Source organism: Dasypus novemcinctus, chromosome 27 (assembly GCF_030445035.2).
Source record: "Dasypus novemcinctus isolate mDasNov1 chromosome 27, mDasNov1.1.hap2, whole genome shotgun sequence".
NCBI classification, from domain to species: domain Eukaryota; kingdom Metazoa; phylum Chordata; class Mammalia; order Cingulata; family Dasypodidae; genus Dasypus; species Dasypus novemcinctus.
The window spans coordinates 1,581,443-1,601,534 of NC_080699.1; the positions used below are offsets into that span (position 1 = coordinate 1,581,443).

Genomic DNA, 20,092 nt, shown 5'->3' on the forward strand with positions numbered 1-20,092 from the left:
ACTCCACCTCTAATTGAGAGGGGGCTTCATTCCCATCGGGCAGGTGGATGGGACTCTTTTACTTGCAGTCGTAGACTCTCTCAGTTCCTTGGAATGGTTGTTGTCCATCCTCATCTCCTTGTTGGTTGTCCTGGGTGAGTCCAGTGAACTGGAGAGTAGGTGTTACAACTCTGTTGAGATTCAGGGCCCAGCTGGTACAAGGACAGCCCCAAAATGAAAGTCTCTTGGTCATAAGTCTATCAACTCTAGTACTAACTAGAGGTTCAAATAGAAATGGCAGAAGAGCCATTTGTAGGGAAACTGCAGCTGAGTCTACCTGTCATACTGGGGAGAATATATTCCAAAGTAGGGTCCACTGGCAGGGCACCAAACTCCTGAGCTATCTGCCCTGACTATAGTGTCTGGATGTCTCCAGAGCCCTCAGGAGCCCCACTGTTTGAGGTAATATTTACTTTGGCAGTCAGTGAGATCCTACTGAGACATGCATAAGTACAACTGGAATGACCTCCCAACTCACTTTGAAGTCTCATATAAACTCATTTGTCTTTACCTTTTCCCCCTTTTGGTCTAGGTCTTTTTCCAGTTGGCATTGCTAGTTGGTGCTTGGTAGTAATCCCTCAGTGCCAGGGAGGCTCATTCCCGGGAGTCTTGTCCCACACCGGGGAAAAGATAATTCATTTATATGCTAAGTTTGGCTCAGAGAGAGGCCACATTTGAGCAACAAGGAGGCTTTCAGGTGGTAACTCCTAGGCACCCTATAATACTAGGCTAAGTTTGAATTTGGAAAGAAAAGATTCTTAAGTACAGTTATCCATATCAAGGGCCCATCCATCAATGGACCATCTTCCTTCACTAGTCATTGCCCCTGTACTTGGGGGATTCTTGCTGCCCCAATAGAGAATGTGGCAGAGCTCCCTAGGATGGGAATTCAATATTCTTTTGTGATGGGCTTTTTTTAAAAATTTTTTTATTATTTATTTATTCCCCCCCCCCCCCATTGTTTATGCTCACTGTCTGCTCTCTGTGTCCATTTGCTGTGTGTTCTTCTTTGTCTGCTTGTCTTCTCTGCAACCAGTCCTGGGGCATTCCAGAGTGGGAGAGAGGTGCTCAATCTCTTGTGCCACCTTCGCTCCCTGCGTCTCTGCATTTCTTATTGCCTCTTCTCTCTCCTCTGTGTCTCTTTTCTGTTGCATCATCGTGCTGCACCGGGTCTCCATGTGGGCCAGAACTCTGTGCAGGCCAGCACTGGCTTGGGCCAGCCATCTTCACCCGCAGGCTCTGGGCATCGAACCCTGGACCTCCCATGTGGTAGTCAGGAACCCAGTCACTTGAGCCACATCTGCTTCCCATCGAGATACTCTTTCAAGTTCTGGCTCTGCCATCAACGAACATCACTTCCAGGGGCAAATTCCATATCCTTTCTTGGTCTCATTTTCCTCAGCTGGGAAATAGGAGCAGTAGGGGCGGCTGCCTTGTACGGTGGACCTAGAATCCAAGGGACTCGTAAGTAAGTGTCTTTGTACTGCTCCTTGACCATAGTGCTCCCATTCAACAAGCGTGAGCAAGCATTGCTCAAAGCTTCGGAACCGAGACCGCTGCTTCCTACCGGGGGGTGGGCGTCCTGTGGGGTCCTGCTGCAGCCCGAAGGCCAAGGACAACTTAGGACAGGGATGTTTGGACCCAGGGGTGTCAGAGGCTGCAGAGCATTCCAGAGCAGACGCCAACATCCCGGCTTTGCGCTCTGGTGTACACGGGTGTTAGGGAATCCTGGCAGAGAAGGACCGGGAATGAGGGTTCAGAGTCAGCATGCAGCTGTGTAACAAACAGGCTGTTAGATCACGAGGGAGCTGGACGCCCGGTGCTGACAGTGACCTGGGCACCCGGTGGAGACTCGCTCAGCACTGTCTGTGCAGCCGGGCTCTGTCCTAGACCCCGGGGACTCGGTGATGGCAGAGCAGTGGAGCCTGGACCTCGGGTCCTGTCGTCACTTATGTGTGTCCTCTCCGCCGACAGTCATCAGATCAGCACTGCGCGCAAGAGGCGGAGCCGAGCTCAGAGGGGCCTCGCGGAGCCCCCTGGAGAGGGTGGAGCTGGCATTTGAATTCAGGCCTGTCGGATGCTAGGGCTATTCTACCACGACGGGGAGGCGCAGGGGCCGTGTGTGCAGGCAGGGCCACACCTGCTGGTTCAGGCTCGGTGTGGAGAGCATCGCCGAGCCCCAGCAGCCACCGTGACCGCCGAGTTGCGAGTTCAGGATCCCGCCTGTGGCGTTACTCACGCTTGGCCGCTGTGTACTCGGCTGTCCACAAGCAAAGGAAGAGCCGCTCTGCTCACCGGAGCCCGCAGAAGCGCTGGAGCCCAGCGGGTCACTCAGGCGTGCCCGCCCAGGGACTCGCCGCACCCTCCAGAGCCCGGGCCAGGCGTGGGCAGCCGTGCCTGCGGGCGGCTGTGCAGGCCCGGACGTGTGGCTGTGCCGAGGAGGGGAACCTGGGTCTGCCCGGGGCTGCGGTGGGCCCCGCTCCCTCAGGCCCCTGCTGCCCACTCCCCGCGGCCTGGCCAGGCGTTCTGAGGCAGCACAGAGAAGGCGGAAGGGCGCTGGTCATTGCTGCGAGCGTGAAGGGCCTGGAAGTGGCGCGGGGCCCCAGGGCAGGCCACAGCGCTCTTTCCCGTCGGGGCGCCCTTGCTTCTAGGAGCACAGCCTCAGCCGCCCCAGGCGGCCACTCCACTGCCCGCTCAGACGCCGTCTGCTCCTGCTCACGCCGTCAGTGTGGCCCCCGGGGAGGACGCTGCCGTCCTCAGGACCGGAGTCTGGCCCCGGCCGCCCCAGCGGGGGTGGACCTCGCAACGGGCTCCTGCTCGGGGCTCACGGCTGAAGGCTGGGTGGTCCCTGAAGCCCCTGCAGCTCTGGAACTGGGATTAAAGTGTCTTTGAACTTTTACACTGTGCTCAGAACAGCTTTTCCTGCTCCTTGAGCGCAGCGGTCTTCCGTGGCTCAGAGCCCTGACACAGGATTTTCAGGCCCCATAACTGCTTGTTAAATTAACGAATCACCTAGGAAGACACTGAGTGGAAACGTGGGTGCTCTGGGTGCTCTGTTTCCATGTGGGCTGCCGGCAGGGTTTCGAGAGCCCTGCTTGTACCTTGAATGGTGCAGGTGCAGAGAAGGCAGCTGCTGAGGGCACTGGTGCCGCTGCGGCGACTGCGTGCCTGGCTTCCTGCAGACGTGCGGGCCCTGTGCCTCCAGTGCGGAAGCCAGCCTCCCCTCTGTCACGGTGAAGATTCCATTCCATGTTGCTGATACTCTCTTGTTTAATTTTAATGGCTGCATCCTTTCCTCCTGTAGGACTTAGAGTCTTTAACCAGCCCCTTACTCTTACTCATTAGGCTCATTCAATGACACAATGCAGCAGGCATTTCACAGATAGTTTGTCCATATTTTAAACAACTTATCTCAGTATTCTAATTTATTCCAGAAGGAGCATGTATTGCTTTCGTGATAGGAAAAAATATCTTCGATGCTCTTGGCCGGCTTCCTGAAGCTAAGCCTGGAGCTCAGTGTGGCTGCACGAGCACGAGGGCAGGCAGCCTTCGCTCCCCACCTGCAGACAGACAGCAGTTGCCCTCGGCTGTGCTGCCGCCACAACAGCGGTTTTCCTGAACGTAAAGCATTGTCCCTGTTCGCGTTTGAGCAGGACCAGGAGAGCCCGTGGGGCCAGGGCACTTGAAAAAGGGCCTCGCTGGAGCCGGAGGCCCACGCCGCCTCTGCTGACAGCGTCACTGCTGGAGCGGGCTTATTTCTCCACGAATGGGCGTGGTGATGTGGCTCTTAATAACTGCCTGCCCTTTCCTCGAAGGCCTGGAAGAAGGAAATAGGAGAGGTTGTGAGCGGAGGATGAAGTAGTAGTACAAGGTTAATTTGAAATGTAGAATGATTGGAGAAGGGAGCTAGCATGGCCCCGGGGCTCTGTCCTCGGTGTGCGCCTCCTGTCTGGAATGGCAGCCTGGCTCACACCTAGAGCTCACCGTGCTCGAGGAAATCCAGCCTCACGCCACCACGTTGTAACTCAGGCCTCTGGCGTGCACGTGTGCTCTTCAAGGTCTTCGCCAGACTTAGGCTGGCAGCGAGCCCAGAGGGCGAGCACGTGCCGGTGGAAGGAGATTTGTTCTTGTTTCCCTTTTAGATCGAGAATTCCTGAAGGAAAAGGAGAAGCTGGAAGTGGAGCTGGCGGCTGTGCGAACAGTGAGCGAGGACCAGCGGAGGCACATTGAGATCCTGGACCAGGAGCTGAGCAACGCCCAGGCCAAGATCGTCAAGCTGAAGGAGGAGGTGAGGGCAGGGGCAGGGGCAGGCGCGGAGTGCGCCGAGGAGGTGGGGAGGGCCTGGGAGGTGGGACACGACCCGACAAAAGCGAACGAGCAGGGAGTCCAGCCCAGAGCCAGGGGAGGGTGAAAGACACACAGACCAACGGCAGGAGCCGTCTCTGGCCAGCTCGGCCCTGCAGTGGGTGGACGTGCGGGGCTGGGAGCACAGAGCACTGCCCGTAGGAGGATGCTAGCCATCTCTACAAGTCACTCAACTGCTCTGTCTTTGACTTTCATCTGCAGAGAAAGAGGCAGAAGTCTTCTGGGGGGGGGGGGCGGGGGGCAGTCAGCAGGCCTGTCTCTTGTTTCCAGAAGTTGGCCCTGTGAAGCGGAACTCCCTCGCCCCCCTAAAAGCATCGGTGGAGTTCTGGTCCCACTCTAGCCTTACGGGCTTAGTTGTTTCTGACGAAATCGGCCGTACATTCGGCCTTTGGAGGCAGGCTTTCCCTTCAGCCCAGTGTGAATTAGTCGGCCGTTGCTGGGCCCGAGCTCGGGATGCAGGCTGCAGGCGGGAAGCAGGGAAGGGCTGCTGGCCGAGGGGCCGGGGCCTGCTGTGTCCCCTCCAGCCCCCGGGCAGGGCGCCTCCGGGTCCCGGGCTGCTGCTCAGGAGCTGCCCCCCAGGGTGGGCGCCCGGTCAGGAGGGCTCTGCTTGGTGCACGCAGGACCTTCCGGTGAGGCCGCTGGCGGGGGAAGGAGCTGTCCCCCCAGGCGCGTCCTGATGACGGCCCACGGGCCTCAGGGCAGCGCAGCCAGGAAGGAGGTGGCGGCACCGACGAGGGTCCTGTCCTGCAGGGAGCGGCAGCTTTACGGCGAGGTGCTGCTCCCGGCAACCCCCAGAGGGTCTTCTCGGCCCCACCAAGAATCTCCCTCAATGGGAGATCGAAGGAGGCTGTGGCCCTCGATGCGGGGGCCGCCTTGGGGCGGCGAGGACAGGGCTCCTCTGTGCCACCAGGTCATTTTTTGAGGCTCCTTCTCAACGCATGGACCTAAGGGAAATTAGGCTTTTTAAACCTTTAGGTTTTCCTGTTTCTGCTAAAGTAGAAGTTAGTGGTGAGCTCCTTGGAGGTAGATTCTTACAATCATCCTTGTGGCTTGGGGTCATTTCTTGTTATTAGGTTTATAGGAAACCTTTGGCCGAGTGCGGCCTCTGAGAAACGCCTCTCACGGCCTCCTCCGCGCCGCTCCTCGCTCTTAGGAAGTGCTCTGACGCGTCTCGGGGTGCGTCAGTCGGCTTGTCCCGAGGTGTGAGCTGGGCCCGGTCCAGAGCCGCGGCTCCCGGACGCATCCGCTGGGGCCCTGCGCACCCTGTAGCCGCCTCCTCGTCTCGCCTCAGGTGGGGCTAAGATCGGACCCTCCCTCCTGCCTCGCTGGGTCCCGTGAGAGCCCACGCAGCTCGGCGTGGCGTGGCAGCGCGTCGACAGCGCTGACTGGTGGAGTTACCACGGCGCGGTCCTCCGAAGGGTGCTGCGGCGGGGCCTTCCAGGACCCCGCATTCATGTGCGAGCGGTACTAACCACGCACTGGAAGGTGCTCGCCGCGGCCAGGCCCGGCTCGGGTGCTGGGGCCACGTGGGGACAGGACAGGCCTCTGGTGGCGACACCCTCAGAAGACGAATGTCGCCGAACACCCTGGGGTGCATGAGCGGTTCTCAAGAGGCCCTCGCACAGGCCTGCGCTCGCAGGGCCCCACTGCCTGGTGAGCTGAGGAGCAGTCACACCCCGTGAAGCCCGAGGAGCGCTCCGCCTCGCTCCAGGGCCGCTGGTGGACGCAGGCTCGGAGGCCTCACGTAGCAGCCGCTCCTCGCTGCCGGCGTGGCGAGGGCTGAGCTCAGGACCCCAGTCACCTGCAGGGCGCAGCCCAGCGGCGCAGTGGGCCCGAGGCGGCGCAGGAGGAAGGCGCGGCCCAGCGGCGCAGCAGGCCCGAGGCGGCGCAGGAGGAAGGCGCGGCCCAGCGGTGCAGGGGCCTGAGGCAGCACCCAGGAGCAAGGCATAGCCCAGCGGCACGGCAGCCCGAGGCTGCACCAAGGAGCAAGGCGTGGCCCAGTGGCGCAGCAGGGCCGAGGAGGCACCCAGCAAAGCGTGGTCCGTCAGGCAGTGGGGCCGAGGTGGTGCCCAGGAGCTTGCCAGGCAGTGCCTCGCCCCAATGGTGGGCACCAGCCCATTCCCAGGACGTCAGCCAGACCCCTCACTGCTTCTGGTGGGAAGGCTGGGACTTGAGCTCGGTCCTGATCTGAACCCACCGTCCCGCCCTGCGCTGCACCTGTCTCAGTGCCCGTCAGCCCTTCCTGCCCCTTCTGGGCTGTCGGCTGCTCGCTGCGCGGGCGCTCACAGCATCAGTGCAGAAGTGCTCCACGGCTGTCTGCAGTAAGAAACGGTCGTGCTTTTCAGACACAGACGGCTTCTCATGGGTGGACTTGCACACAATCTCGGCTCCATACTCGTCATTTGTGGTTGTTACGGAGAACACGAAAAATAGAACTGTTAAGAAGATAAGAAATTACTATTCTGTCTTGTAGATAACCATAGCTGATGCTTGAAGTATTCCCAGATTTTCTTCCTGGTATAATATAATTGCTGCATAGTATGTATGTAATTTTTTATTTATAGATGTTTCACTTAATATTACAGAATAAGTACTTCTTCATGATATAAAATCGCATTTCTGGGAAGTGGACTTGGCCCAATGGTTAGGGCGTCCGCCTACCACATGGGAGGTCCACGGTTCAAACCCTGGGCCTCCCTGATCCGTGTGCAGCTGGCCCATGCGCAGGGCTGATGGCGCGCAAGGAGTGCCCTGCCATGCAGGGGTGTCCCCCGCGTAGGGGAGCCCCATGAGCAAGGAGTGCACTCCATTAGGAGAGCCGCCCAGTGCGAAAGAAAGTGCAGCCTGCCCAGGAATGGCGCCACACACCCGGGGAGCTGACACAACAAGATGATGCAACAAAAAGAGACACAGATTCCCGTGCCGCTGACAACAACAGAAGCGGACTAAGAAGATGACGCAGTGAATAGACACAGAAAACAGACAACTACCAGGGTCGGGGGGGGAGGGGGGGAATTAAATAAATAAAATAAAATCTCGTTTCCAATGCCTGAAAATACTGTCGTTTTTAAGCAGTAGCCAAGCATTGAGCTCAAAGCTGTGCGCATTACCAGAAGCAGGTGTGCAGGTGGGGCCTGGAATCCCAAGCACCCTGGCCGTTGCAGGTGGACCTGGTGGCCTTGCTCTAAATCGTTGGCTGTCGCAGCATGCCTGAGGGGTCGGCGTGGGGCGCAGCGTGTGTCGAGGCTCACCAGGCAGCCCACCTGCCTCCACCTGGCTCAGTCACTCACCTAAACTCCAGGCTCCTCCTCTCTCTGCTCAGCTGCGGGAGAAGCAGGCGTACGTGGAGAAGGTGGAGAAGCTGCAGCACGCCCTGTCCCAGCTGCAGTCTACCTGTGAGAAGCGCGAGCAGATGGAGCGGCGGCTGCGCACCTGGCTGGAGAGGGAGCTGGACGCCCTGAGGACCCAGCAGGTGAGCACGGCGTGGGGTGCAGGCCAGGCGGCAGCTGTCGGCAGCGTCGGGAGCACCTTCTGTGCCCTGGCACTTCGCTGCGCGGGGTCCCCCGGGTCCCTGGGTCAGAGCGGAGGGGCGGGCCACTCACCGCAGAGTGGCCAGCGACCAGGGGAGGAAGCAGCGACCAGCAGGGGAGACGAGGACAGTCAGGCTGGGGTTTGGAAGGGGTTTGTTGGGCAACCCTAGGGAAGACACATCGCAGAGGGGAGAGAGTCCAGGTCAAGGGGCATGGGGCGGGGGGGGGGTGGCGGCAGCGTGTGGCCCCAGGGCGGCTTCCCGGTGGAGGGGACGAGAGCTGCTGGCTGCCCGGGTTGGTGGTTTGTAGAGGCCGGGCCTTTTCCTCGAGCCGGGGGAGGTTCTAAGCCGAGGGGAGGGGACCGCGGCTCGCAGGCTCCGGCGCCCTGTTGTCCTGGAGGACAGCTGGACAGGCACGTCGCCACCAGGGAGGCCAGCCTGGAGATTGCTCCACGGGTGGGTGTCGTGATGGTGGGAAACTGAGTTCTGGCTACTGGGAGGGTGAAACCAGTAACGGATGGTGGGACTTTTCAGAGCCAAAGGAGGAGTTCAGGGAGAAGATGGAAAATAACACTGGCCAGAAGCTCCTGCGCCTTCTCCTCCTCCTGGTATCAGCTGTTCATGCAGCTCAGGCCAGGGGAAACCTGCAGCCCCGGGCCCACGGGTGCTGCGCAGGCAGAGAAGCCCTTCAGGAGCTGAGCGGGGGCCGGGCTCCGCCAGGGAGGCCCTGAGCCAGCCGGCTTGGCCCCTGGGATCTGCTTTGAGTCAGCCTGGCAGGCAGAGGCCGACGGGCAGCCCAGGAGGCCATGCTCTAAGTGGACACCAGGGAGACGCGAGGGGCCTGGGATCGCCTGCCGGGCCGGGCAGAGGGCGTGGCTGACGCACCTGAGAGCTGATCTTCAGGTCCCACGTATCTCAGCAGTGCTTGTCGTGCCCCAGGGCCAGGCGCCCACACACCGCTTACCGTACTGATGCTCTCGGCAGGCCCGAGCGGGCAGGCAGGAGGGTGCTGCGGTGGGAGGCGCGGCTCGGCCTGCCTCTCTCCCTCTTCCTTTTCTGACGTTTTATCTCGCAGCCTCAGGGGAAGCAAACAGAACCCGAACCCTTCTGTGACTCTGGAGCGAGTGCCCTGGGCCCGGGGCCCAGACTTGTTCTGGCCGTGCCCAGTGGCCGTGGGCCAGCCCCTCTCGCCACGCAGAGCCCTTGGGCTGTACCGCTGGGCAGAGCTGGGCCTGCAGCCGGCCACTCCCTGATTGCCGGAGGGCTTGACCAGGTCACCCGAGCTCCCTGACGTGGCCTTCCCATCTGTGCACTCGGAGCGCCTCAGTCCCTTGTAGTGGGGGTCCTTGGGCAGAAATGACATAGAGGGACTTGGGGTGCGAGGAAGCCTGGGGTTGGGGTCCCCGGGGCTCTGTTGGTGTGTGGGCGCGGCACGGGCGCGACGGCAAGGCGAGCGAGCGCGCGCCCTGAGCCCGGGGAGCGTGCCGGTGCGTTCCAGGGCGGCGGGCGGCCCTGGCTCCGTGTCTCCTTGAGCAGCACAGTCGCTTGTCCTCTTCCCCCAGAAACACGGGAGCGGGCAGCCGGGCAGCATGGCGGAGTGCAGCGCCCCGGCCCTCCTGGAGCTGGTGCGGGAGAAGGAGGAGCGGATCCTGGCCCTGGAGGCCGACATGACCAGGTGGGAGCAGAAGTACCTGGAGGAGAGCACCATCCGGCACTTCGCCATGGGCGCCGCCGCGGCCGAGAGGTGAGGCCCGCGCGCCCTGGCGCCTGCGCGCGAGGCCGGGCCGGAGCCCCCGGGGCGGCAGCTAACGGGCAGTGAAGGGGCTGCGAGCAGGACGGCAGAGCGTTTCCGGAGGGTGATTCCGAGTGACCCAGGAGAAGCGCCTCCACTCTGCTTCCAGCCCCCTTCCAGGCCTTGCCTCCAGGGATAAGCCTGTGTCCTGGGTGTTCATCCCGGCGCCACAGGAAACGCAGGCACTGCCGCATGCCTCGCGGTGGCAGGGGCGCCCTGGAGCAATCCAGCACCGCGGGAGCCGCGCAGCCACCGAGAGCGGCCCTGTGAGGCAGGGCTCGGGCTGCTTTTTAACACAGCGTGCACCGCCGCCCCGGCCTCAGGTCCGCTCGACCCCTCCAGAGGAGAAGGCGGCCTCGTTTTCCAGGCTTATTCCAGGCCCCACAGGCAGTGAGGAGGGAGCTGGGCGTCAGACCGAGGTCAAGGCCGGAGCCCGGTTTCTCTTTGTTTGAAATTGTTTTTCTCTCGCTGGCAGTTATTTCCTTTCTGAGGTGCACAGCTTTATGTTTCCTTGGAGAATTGGCTCAGGGTGTCCACGTGCACAGGCTGCGCCCGGCCGAGCAGGGGGCTTTACTGGACGGTGCCGTCATTGCGGGCCGCCGCGGGGGAGGGCTGCGCACTGGACCCCCCAGCGCCTGCCCCTCCCCGCTGGCCCATAACTGAGAGTGCTTTTGAAGTCACCAAAAGTTAGGGTCCATAATTTGGAGGGTTCCTCAAATTTCAGAGCTTACTGTTATTGGACCCTCTCGGTTGGTGGGGCCTGAACCAAGCCAAAGGGGCGAAGCGAGGATGCAGCCCCGGCACAGAGCCAGCCCCACGGGCAGCGGGACGTGCCAGGCATGGTGTGCACGGAGGCTCTCGTGGCACTCCTCCTGCCTAAGCTCGCCTTGGGCTGTCACGCTCTTGCACAAGCAGGAAGAATCCTCAGGAATCTGGAGAGAGCAGGGCCGCACAGCCTGGGCACCTTCTGGCAGCTCGGGCACCTGCAGCCTCGGGGCAGACGAGCACTTGGAGGCAGCGTTGCGTTGACGTGTGTCTGTGCCGTGAAGGAAAGTGGCCCACACGTTCCGGGGAGTGCCCCTGCGGGGGGTCTGGAGATTCTGGGCGTGCATGTGCCGCAAAGCGCCCAGGCGGGGTCTGCGGCCGGCCGCACTGCTGTGCGTGGAACGTGCCGATGCTGTGCCCTGGCAGCGCTGCCGCGCCTGTGAGCTGAGGTGGCCGAGCCGCCCTCCATCCTTCCGAGTCAGTGGACCCCGCCACACTCAGGCTTGGTCCAGCGGAGCTCCGTGATTTTTCACGGGAAGAGCACGGCGTGGGGGGTCAAGCCCCCCCCTCTCCCGCTGCCGGCGGGCGTCTTCCTGGACGAGCCTGAGTGTCAGGACATCGTCGGCACCCGGGAAACTTAAGTCGTGTCCAGCTGGGGCAGGGAAGCCGCCCCTTGCCTCGGGAGGCGGCCGCTAAAGCCCCGGGAGCCCTGTAAACGTGTGCCCTGGGCGGGAGGGCCAGGCTTCTGCGCCACGGCCTTCTTAGCACCTGTCGATTTATCGGATCATGTCCACTCGGTGTGCTGGGCCCAGAGGGAACAAGTGGGACAGGAATGATTAGAAGGTTAGATTAGAAGTGGGGAAATCATCGTCCCCGGCACGGAGCCCTGTGGTGGCACAGGCGGCACCCACAGTGGGTGGGCAGAACTGGACCGAGCCACCGTAATTGCCCACTCGCTCTTCCAGGCCTGGCCTTGTTCATCCTTTGTGAATGGAAAAACACCTCCCATCCCCCGGGAATAGGATTTCTGTGGGATTTACCCAGCCCTGTTCTCCCTACCCTGCTTGGAGTCATGGATGGATGGATGGGTGGATGGATGGATGGGTGGATGGATGATGGGTGGAAGGGTGGGTGAACCGGCAGATGGATGGAGGAATGGATGGGTGGGTGATGGGTGGATGCAGACCCCTTCCACCCTTGCTCCCTTCCCCCACCCTTGCTTCCACATATATTTCTTGAACACTTCATAATTTTTTGGAAAATTACTTTCCCCTCCGTGGACCACCCATTCCAACAGTGTTAGGAGAAAATAAGTTCAGAAAAGGTCAGATTTTTAGCTCCAATTGTAATGTTCTTTTCAAAGAAAACCTCTGTAATTTTGGCATTGCTTTTCTGTTAAGAGTGGGGAGAAAAGGAAAATGAAGAATTTTGAGAAGACATCAGAATTCCATGTTCTTGTGTCTGGATGCTAAATGCCTGCCGGGGGCTTGGTGAACTTGAATATTTCTTTCCAGGTATAAGTTTTGTGACTTTACAGCCATGGTGAATACCTCACATTTATAAGCAGTGATTTTTAAACAAAATAATACGTGTGTGCCAAATGGTTTGCCACCTTTATGCATTTGGGGCCACTGATCAGAATTTTGAGAAATTTGAGCTAATTTTAAAGTGCGGGAAATATTTTGCAAATTTCTAGACATTTAGTAGCAGTGTAGTACTTTTTTCGGCGTTTCTCTCTGAGTGCGTTGTCCTCCTCTGGCATGTGAGCGTGAATTGTTACGTGGTCCCAGGCTGTAAGCGATTCTCCAGCTGGTGGAGACGTTTCTGGCGACTGGTTCCTGTGTTGGTGATTTCTGTGCGCTCTCCGGGGAGTTGATGATTTTGTTGGTATGTGCTTGAGCTTCCCAGCAGCTAGAACAACCAGCATAGAGCAGGTTGGCTTAAACATCGGAACGTGTTGGATTGCGTCTCTGAGCAGCCCGAAACGGAGCAGTCAGCAGCTCCCTCCTGGAGATGGGCGTCCGGGACCAGCTGCGGTGTTTGATCCTTGGCTCTCCTGTCCCGGGGCAGTGCCCGTGCCGGGTCCTCCTGTCGTGTCTGGCTCCGTCGGTGTCTGGCTCTGGCTCCTCTCTGCTTCCCGCCCCCTCACCTGGTAGCACGCACCCAGCGTCTCACCGTCGCGGGCCATCTGCGGGTCAGGGTCAGTCCCAGCAGGCGCTGCGGGCGCTCTGTGTTGGCGTGACTGGCCCCGCGAGCTCTTCTCCGCGTGGCTGCTTCTGAGCTCAGGGTAGGTCGTGCATGCCGTCTTGCTGCCGTGTGTCTCTTCCTGCCTCCTGGCCGAGGCCTTCTTCCAAGGAGGACGACGTCCGGGGGTGTGGAGGGGCAGCTTGAGGCGTGAACGCCTGGTCTGGAGCCACTGCCACCGTCCACTAGCTGGGGGTCCCCTGGGAGAGAGGATAAGCCCCTTCCTGAGCTGTGAGGAGGCGTGAGGCATGTGGAACGCGCGTCCAGCCCCTGCTCGAGGCGAAGGCCGTTCGTGGCGAGAGCCGCTGTGACTGCCGGTGTAGAGGGCCTCTCCTGTTTCGGTGCTCTGTGAAAGCGCCGGAGATTCCAGACGAGACGTAGCGTTGGGATCTAAGTCACCAGGTGAGACCGCTTGTCTAGACCGCGTCCTCTGGAGATCCTGTAATCGGAGGCCCAGCAGCTGCGCTTAACCCTCGGCGCATATTTTTCCTAATTGCTAGTTAATTAGGAGTAACTAAGTGGACAAGACCAGTGCAGAAGGAGTTACTTCTGACCAGTCGTTCTCGTAGACCCCTGCCCCAGCTGAGCGCGTTCAGGCTGCGCCTGCCCCCTCCTCGCCCCCAGCTCGAGCGCAGGATGTGTTGTCATCACCTTTCTCCCCCGGCCCCAGCATACTGCCCACTCGGGACAGCTGGCGGCTGGGCAGGTCCAAAAAACGTGTATTAGTCAGCAAAGGGCTGCCAATGCGAAACACCGGAAATCGGTTGGTTTTTATAAAGGGTGTTTATTTGGGGTAGGAGCTTACAGATACCAGGCCATAAAGCATAAGTTACTTCCCTCACCACAGTCTATTGTCACGTGTTGGAGCAGGATGGCTGCCGACGTCTGCGAGGGCTCAGGCATCCTGGGTTCCTTCCTTCCAGGGTCTTGCTTCTCTCTGGGCTCAGGGTCCTCTCTTCCTGGGGCTGGCTTCTCTTTCCTCTGTGAGCTTTCTTCCTGGGGCTCCTGCTTAAGGCTTCAGCATTAAATTTCAACGTCAAAACTCCAGCCTCGAAAGCCCTCCACTCTGTTCTTCGCCGTGCGTTTTAGCTGTAATCGTAACTCAGTCATGCCCAGGTACAGATCAGATTACAAGCATGATCCAAAGTTTCTTTTTGGAAGTCTTCAATAATGTTAAACTGCTACACAAGAAGTGGCCAACGTGGCTGTGAGGGAGGCTTCGGCTGGAGTCCCCTCCGAGAGCATCATTCCCAGTCTAGAGTGTTGATGCAGACCCATTTTACTGTAAAATTCTGAAATAGCCAGAATATAAGTAGAAAAACTTTAATTTTGACTGGGATAGTGAGAAAGGACAAGTAAGTATGAAAGATTGCAGGCATAGAAACAGCCAGTGTAGCAATAGTAATAACAGTGGGAGTGGTGATGGCACGTTCCTCGTCAGGACACGCGCCCTGTGGGCACAGAACAGCCACATTCGCTGCTTACTGCTCAGTTTCGTTAGAAGGGTGGGGAGTTTGGGCTTTAATTCACTGCTTTCCTTAGCACTGCCGTGTTTCCGTTGAGTTGAGGACGAGAACTGGCAGGCTAGGAAAGGGCGGGTGGCGGAGGCGTTGTGGGTTTTATTAGCCCGGCACGCTCGGCGGCTCCTGGCCGGCAGATGCCTGTCTCGGCCTCCCGGCGCCTGGCGAGACTAAGCGGGGAGGAGCTGGGCGCTGGGCAGCCAGCAGGCGGCCTGGGCGGGTTTCCACTGCAGCGCGGACGCCAGCCTCCGCGGCCGATGCCGTCTCTATCTGAGCAAAAGCAGAGGGCCTGGCTGTGACACCCGTGTCCCGTGTTGTCAGGGACGCCACAATCATCACCCACTCGCGGAGCGGCAGCTACGGGGAGAGCTCGCTGGAGGCCCGCGTCTGGCAGGAGGAGGAGGAGCAGGCCAGCGGCAGGTGCCGGGACATGGAGCACACGTGAGAGCCGGCCAAGCGCCCCAGGGCACATGGGACGGCCAAGGGACCCCCAGGGCACACGTGGGGATGGCCGAGGGACCCCCAGGGCTCACGTGGGACGGCCAAGGGACCCCCAGGGCACATGGGATGGCCGAGCAACTCCAGGGCACATGTGGTGACAGCTGAGCATCCACTCGTCTCCACCTGAGCAGAGCCTGGTAGACGGGCGTCTGCTGTCCGGTCGGGGCGGCGGGCTGGGCTCTCCAGAAGCCCCAGGGCCTGCCTGGAGAGGGAGGCGCGATCCGCAGCAGGTGGCCCGGGCAGAGGGCCTGGTGCCTGGTGCCCGAGGCCTCCCGGCTGTTCGTGCAGGGCCGGGTTGGAAGGGGCCGAGCCTCAGGACAGGAGTCAGGTGCCCGCGTCGTCCCTCGGCGTCTGGTGAAGCCGCAGAGGTGCGGGCGGGAAGGAGGTGGCATTGAATGCGTCTCTCCGGCCGTGCTGGTCTCCGCACTGAGTCCCGGCCGCGGGGCCGGCCTCCAGGCTTCTGGACCCTTTAGGGGGAGCAGTCGTCCTTGTGCTTCTGCGTTGTCTTCAGAACCTGTCCGTATTTTAATCCTTCCTCCAGAAAATAGTGACGCTGACCTTGTAGAAAGGGCCCCTTCTCGGTCACCGCCCCTTGTCCCTGGACGCCGGGCCCTCTGCTGTGTCCCTGAGCCCGGCCGCCTGCCCGGCCGCGGTGCAGAGGAGCCCTTTGGCCTGCGCCGTCGCCCGCCCCGGCTGCAGTTGCCCCGGGGCAGCGTGAAGAAACACTTCAGGGCTCCCGACCCAACGTTTTCTAACCAAGTGGCTTTTTGTGGCTCTTTCTCGCAGAATTAAAAACCTGCACGCCAAAATCATCGAGAAGGACGCCGTGATCAAGGTGCTTCAGCAGCGGTCGCGGCGGGACGCGGGGAAGGCCGATGCCAGCCTGCGGCCCGCGCGCTCCGTCCCGTCCATCGCCGCGGCCCACTCCCGCGAGACGTCTCTGACAGGCGGCCAGCTGGCCGAGGAGAAGAGGGACGAGAAGCCCTGGGCCGGGAGCGTCGGTGAGCAGCCCAGGCCTCGGTTCGCCCGTCCTGGCAGGTTGTGGGAATGGCCGGCTGCTCCCGCGGCGTGAGCTGGCCGCCTGGGTGCTCGTGTAACCGCGACCCGCTGTGGCCGCACGGTGATGCAGCCCTGCGGCCCAGACGTCCCACGGGGACGAGCCCCGAGGCCTGACTCGGCCCTGCCACGGCAGGCACCCACGGCTCCTGGGCCAGGGAGAGCGAGCTCGCGGGGCCGTCCCCGGGGGGCGGGAGGAGGCGCCCCAGCTCAGCGTCTGCCACGGGAGTCCAAGGGTGGAGTTAATCAGCCGCCGTCCCCAGCCCGGGAAGGGCTGCGAGAAGCGTGGCGGCTCCTGCCCGTGGGCCGTGGGCACGTGCCCCAGCCCAGCACGCCCCTGCGGTTTTGTCACGCGGCAGGAAGGAGCTGGAGGATGGCTCCAGCGTGGCCCTGACCTTGGGCGCCCTGGCAAGGCAGGTGGGCGGCTGCGGCCTGGTGGGGGCCAGGACAGGCACAGAGCCAGCCCCGGGTGGCAGCCTGCCCGGGCGCACTCGCCCACCAGCTCAGCCTACGGTCCCTGGCGACCCGTTTGGCCCTTCGTGGACACATTTCCGGGGTCGGCACGGGACCCGGGGGGCCTGGCACTGGGGCTGGAGCGTGGCGAGTGAGCCGGGAGTCAGGGCTCCCCCACGGCCCCCCCACAGTCCCCGCCCTGAGCAGCCGGGCTCACCGACGCCAGCTGGAGGCGCTCGGCTGCAGTGTCCGCAGATGGAAAGTGCGCTGGGCCCTGGCAGTGGTGCCCGCCCTGGCTCCCTGCTAGCCCGCCTGGCACCGCAGGTGCTACGCTCCCCGCCCTGGTGTAGCTGCCGCTGTAGGACAGGCCCCGTGCCACGAGCAGGCAGGCGCTCGGGGGCCATTTCCTGCGTAGGGGTCTGGAGAGGGCAGAGGCGCCAGCATTCGCATCCTGGCTGCTCAGGGCACGGGCGAGGCCTGCCATGCTGCGTGCATCCCGGTCAGCCTGGGCCTTGGGGCGAGGCGGGTGGAGTTGGACCTGAGGTCAGGCCCACCGGTCTGAGCCCGTCCTGCTCGGCTGCCGGGAAGAGCTGTGGGCAGGACCCGAGACGCTGTGCAGGAAGCACCCGGCTCCCAGGCTGCTCTCGCGGGCGCGGTGGGAGCCTCAGCCCTCCAGCCCTCCGGCTCGGGACCCTCCTTCAGCACGGCCGCGCAGTGGGCACGCTCGCCCCACTGTGGCCGGCACTGCTGGGATGTGTGGGGCACGGGCTCCTCGGAGCAGCCCGGCAAGGACAGCGGCTGTGCCCGCACTTGCCCCCTGCCTCGCCTTCTGTGTCCTCCACACGTGCACCACGTCTCGCTGCCGCAGTGAAAGTCCGTCTCCTGTCCGTCTTCCCCGTCTCTCCTCCCCGCGCCCTCCTCTGCACTGCTCTTAGGTCCCTGTGTACCCCCCTGTGCTGCTCTTAGGTCCCGGTGTCTCCCCCTCTGCACTGCTCTTAGGTCCCTGCGTCCCCGCTCTGCTCTGCTCTTAGGTCCCTGCGTCCCCTGCTTTGCTCTTAGGTTCCTGCATCCCTGCTCTGCTCTGCTCTTAGGTCCCTGTCTCCCCCTCTGCTCTGCTCTTAGATCCTTGTGTCCCCCATCTGCTTACCCCTCTGCTCTGCTCTTGGGTCCTGCATCCCCCTCTGCTCTGCTCTTACATCCCTGTTTCCCCCTCTGCACTGCTCTTAGGTCCCTGTCTCCCCCTCTGCTCTGCTCTTGGGTCCTGCATCCCCCTCTGCTCTGCTCTTGGATCCCTGTCTCCCCCTCTGCGCTGCTCTTAGGTCCCTGCATCCCCCATCTGCTCTGCTCTGCTCTTAGGTCCTTGTCTCCCCTTCTGTGCTGCTCTTAGGTCCCTGCGTCCCTCTCTGCTCTGCTCTGCTCTGCTCTTAGGTCCTCTGCTCTGGCCCTCCCGCTCCTGTGTGGGGTTTATTCTCCAGCTCAGCGCGTCCTCTTACAAGCACTGACTTGTCAGCCTGCTTTCCCCTGTCCCCACAGCCTGGTTCTGTTGCGGGGCACGGGCCTTACCTCCGTGTCCAGGCACGGGGCAGTCCGTAAACGAGCACCGCGGTCCCTGGTGGACGCGATGACCCCGGGCGCTCTGACGCCCGCCCTGTCTCGCTCTGCACAGGGCTGCTGCCGGGGAAGGAGCAGTACGATCAGGCAGCAGCGCCCCCGCCACCCAGCGCCCCCGCCCTGGCGCCAACTCCTGCCGCGGGGCCGGCCAGCGGCGCCCACGCCAAGACCAGCAGCAAGGACAGCAGCACCCAGACGGACAAGAGCGCCGAGCTCCTCCGGCCTGGCCGCTGCAGGCTGAGCACCGCCCCCTCCGGCAGCCCCGTGCCCAGGCCCCTGGCAGTCAGGGGCGCTGCCGAGAAGCCAGGTAGGTGCTGCCCCCACGCACTTACTGTGCTGGCCGCGAGGAGGGGGCCCGGGGCCTGCTCACGCCCTGGACGGACCGGGCTGCCCCAAGCAGGAGGCCATGCAGCTCCCACGGTCCTGGGGTGCAGTGTGGGCACCTGCCTGTGCCTCAGTGCACCTGCCGGGCCTGCCCCAGCGCCTCCTGCCTGTGCACCTGCCGGGCCTGCCCCAGCGTCCTCCTGCCCGTGCCCCAGTACACCTGCTGGGCCTGCCCCAGCATCCTCCTGCCTGTGTCTCAGTACACCTGCCCGGCCTGCCCCCAGCGTCCTCCTGCCTGTGCCTCAGTGCACCTGCCAGGCCTGCCCCAGCGTCCTCCTGCCTGTGCCTCAGTGCACCTGCCAGGCCTGCCCCAGCGTCCTCCTGCCCGTGCCCCAGTACACCTGCCAGGCCTGCCCCAGCGTCCTCCTGCCCGTGCCCCAGTACACCTGCTGGGCCTGCCCCAGCATCCTCCTGCCTGTGTCCCAGTACACCTGCCAGGCCTGCCCCAGCATCCTCCTGCCTATGCATCTGCCAGGCCTGCCCCAGCGTCCTCCTGCCTGTGCCCCAGCACACCTGCCGGGCCTGCCCCCAGCGCCTCCTGCCTGTGCACCTGCCAGGCCTGCCCCCAGCATCCTCCTGCCTGTGCCCCAGTGCACCTGCCAGGCCTGCCCCCCACGTCTCCAGCCACCCTCCCAGGATGGCCCCTCCTTTCAGAGGGAAGCCTGGGCTCCCCGCCCCATGCCTGGCGCTGGCCGTGCTGTGGACACTGCCCCAACATCCCAGGAGGCAGAGCCGGGCTCGGGTGGCTTCCCGCGGTGCTTCACCCGTCCGAGCCGCCCTCAGCTGGTGGGCGGTGTGAGCTGCTTGGGAGTGCGGGGCAGTGCGCCTGGCTCAGGGCTGGGTCCTCACAGGCTGCGGGCAGGGGTCCCTCAAGGAGGCGGGGCCTTCTGGCCCAAGTTAACTGTAGCTTCCTGGGGGTCCTTTAGCCTCCAGAGTAGACAGGTAAGTGCTGTGCTGCCGTGTTTTGGAGATTTAATTCTCAGGGTCTGGCCCCTAGCGTGCGGGCACGGGTGGTGGGAGGCAGCGGCAGCGCTGCTTCGTGCACAGTGAGCGTCCCCTGACGCCCGTGCCCGACGCCATCCTGGTGGTTTTTATTTTGCCTGAATCCCAGGCCAGTCGCCGTGTGTCGTGGCGCGCGTGGCCTCTCCCGCCGCGTTGGGGATGCGCAGTGGCGTTGGACGTGTCGGGTTAAAGCCCCCGGGAGCGGCCCTTGATGCCCCCTGGCCCCCTTCTGTCTTCCAGAGAACTCTCCTGGCCACAAGGGCCGCAGCGGCCTGCTCCCCAAGGCCGAGTTTCCCGACGGAGAAATGATGGAAGTCCTCATCTAGGCCGCCCATCAGGCCCTGCAGAGCGCGACCAGCCAGGAGCGTGGAGGGCGGGGGCGCACAGGCAGTCAAGAGGGATTCGAACCACTGAGGCTTGAGACGATCGATCTTTATAAATGTAGAAAGGAACAGGAAACCTGCGTGGCTGAAGGCAGAAGGCGGCTCATCCCGCACCTGGTGGGAGAAAGAAGACGCATGCAGGCTTGCAAACTACGTTACGATGAAATAGGAAAAGCAACTTTTTTGTTGTACAGAAAATGTATCTCTACGGGAGGGAAACGTGTACACCTCTTCTCTGTTTATAATCAGATAAATCCCCACGAGGTTTTCCTTGGAGTGCCCCGTTCTCTTTGCCTCTTAACATGTTTTGGTTTAGAAGCTCCTGGAAGCCTCTGGGTCCGCCTGGGCTGGTGTGTGATCTCTGGGCAGCGGTTAGGCGCGGCGTGGGGCGTGGGTGTGGGGAGACGGGGCGCGCGGCGGGCTTAGTGGTGACCTGCACCGATGCCGC

The 20,092-nt window shown here is 62.1% G+C and overlaps 1 protein-coding gene across 14 annotated transcripts in view; it reads left to right on the plus strand.

Moving 5' to 3' along the window:
• AMOTL1 (angiomotin like 1) overlaps window positions 1-19,920 on the plus strand; it is a 181,370-nt gene extending 161,450 nt beyond the window's left edge. For 8 of the 14 annotated variants that reach the window (XM_004461998.4, XM_058289219.2, XM_058289218.1 and 5 more), the window contains 7 exons: window positions 4,182-4,327; window positions 7,706-7,876; window positions 9,496-9,677; window positions 14,576-14,695; window positions 15,542-15,756; window positions 17,931-18,182; window positions 19,502-19,920. In XM_004461998.4, coding sequence (XP_004462055.2) covers window positions 4,182-4,327; window positions 7,706-7,876; window positions 9,496-9,677; window positions 14,576-14,695; window positions 15,542-15,756; window positions 17,931-18,182; window positions 19,502-19,587 — 1,172 coding nt within the window. In that variant the 3' untranslated portion in view covers window positions 19,588-19,920. The remainder of the gene's footprint in view (window positions 1-4,181; window positions 4,328-7,705; window positions 7,877-9,495; window positions 9,678-14,575; window positions 14,696-15,541; window positions 15,757-17,930; window positions 18,183-19,501) is intronic. The other 6 variants (XM_071212308.1, XM_004461997.5, XM_058289221.2 and 3 more) reach the window with 3 other exon arrangements.
• The last annotated feature ends 172 nt before the right edge of the window (window positions 19,921-20,092 follow it).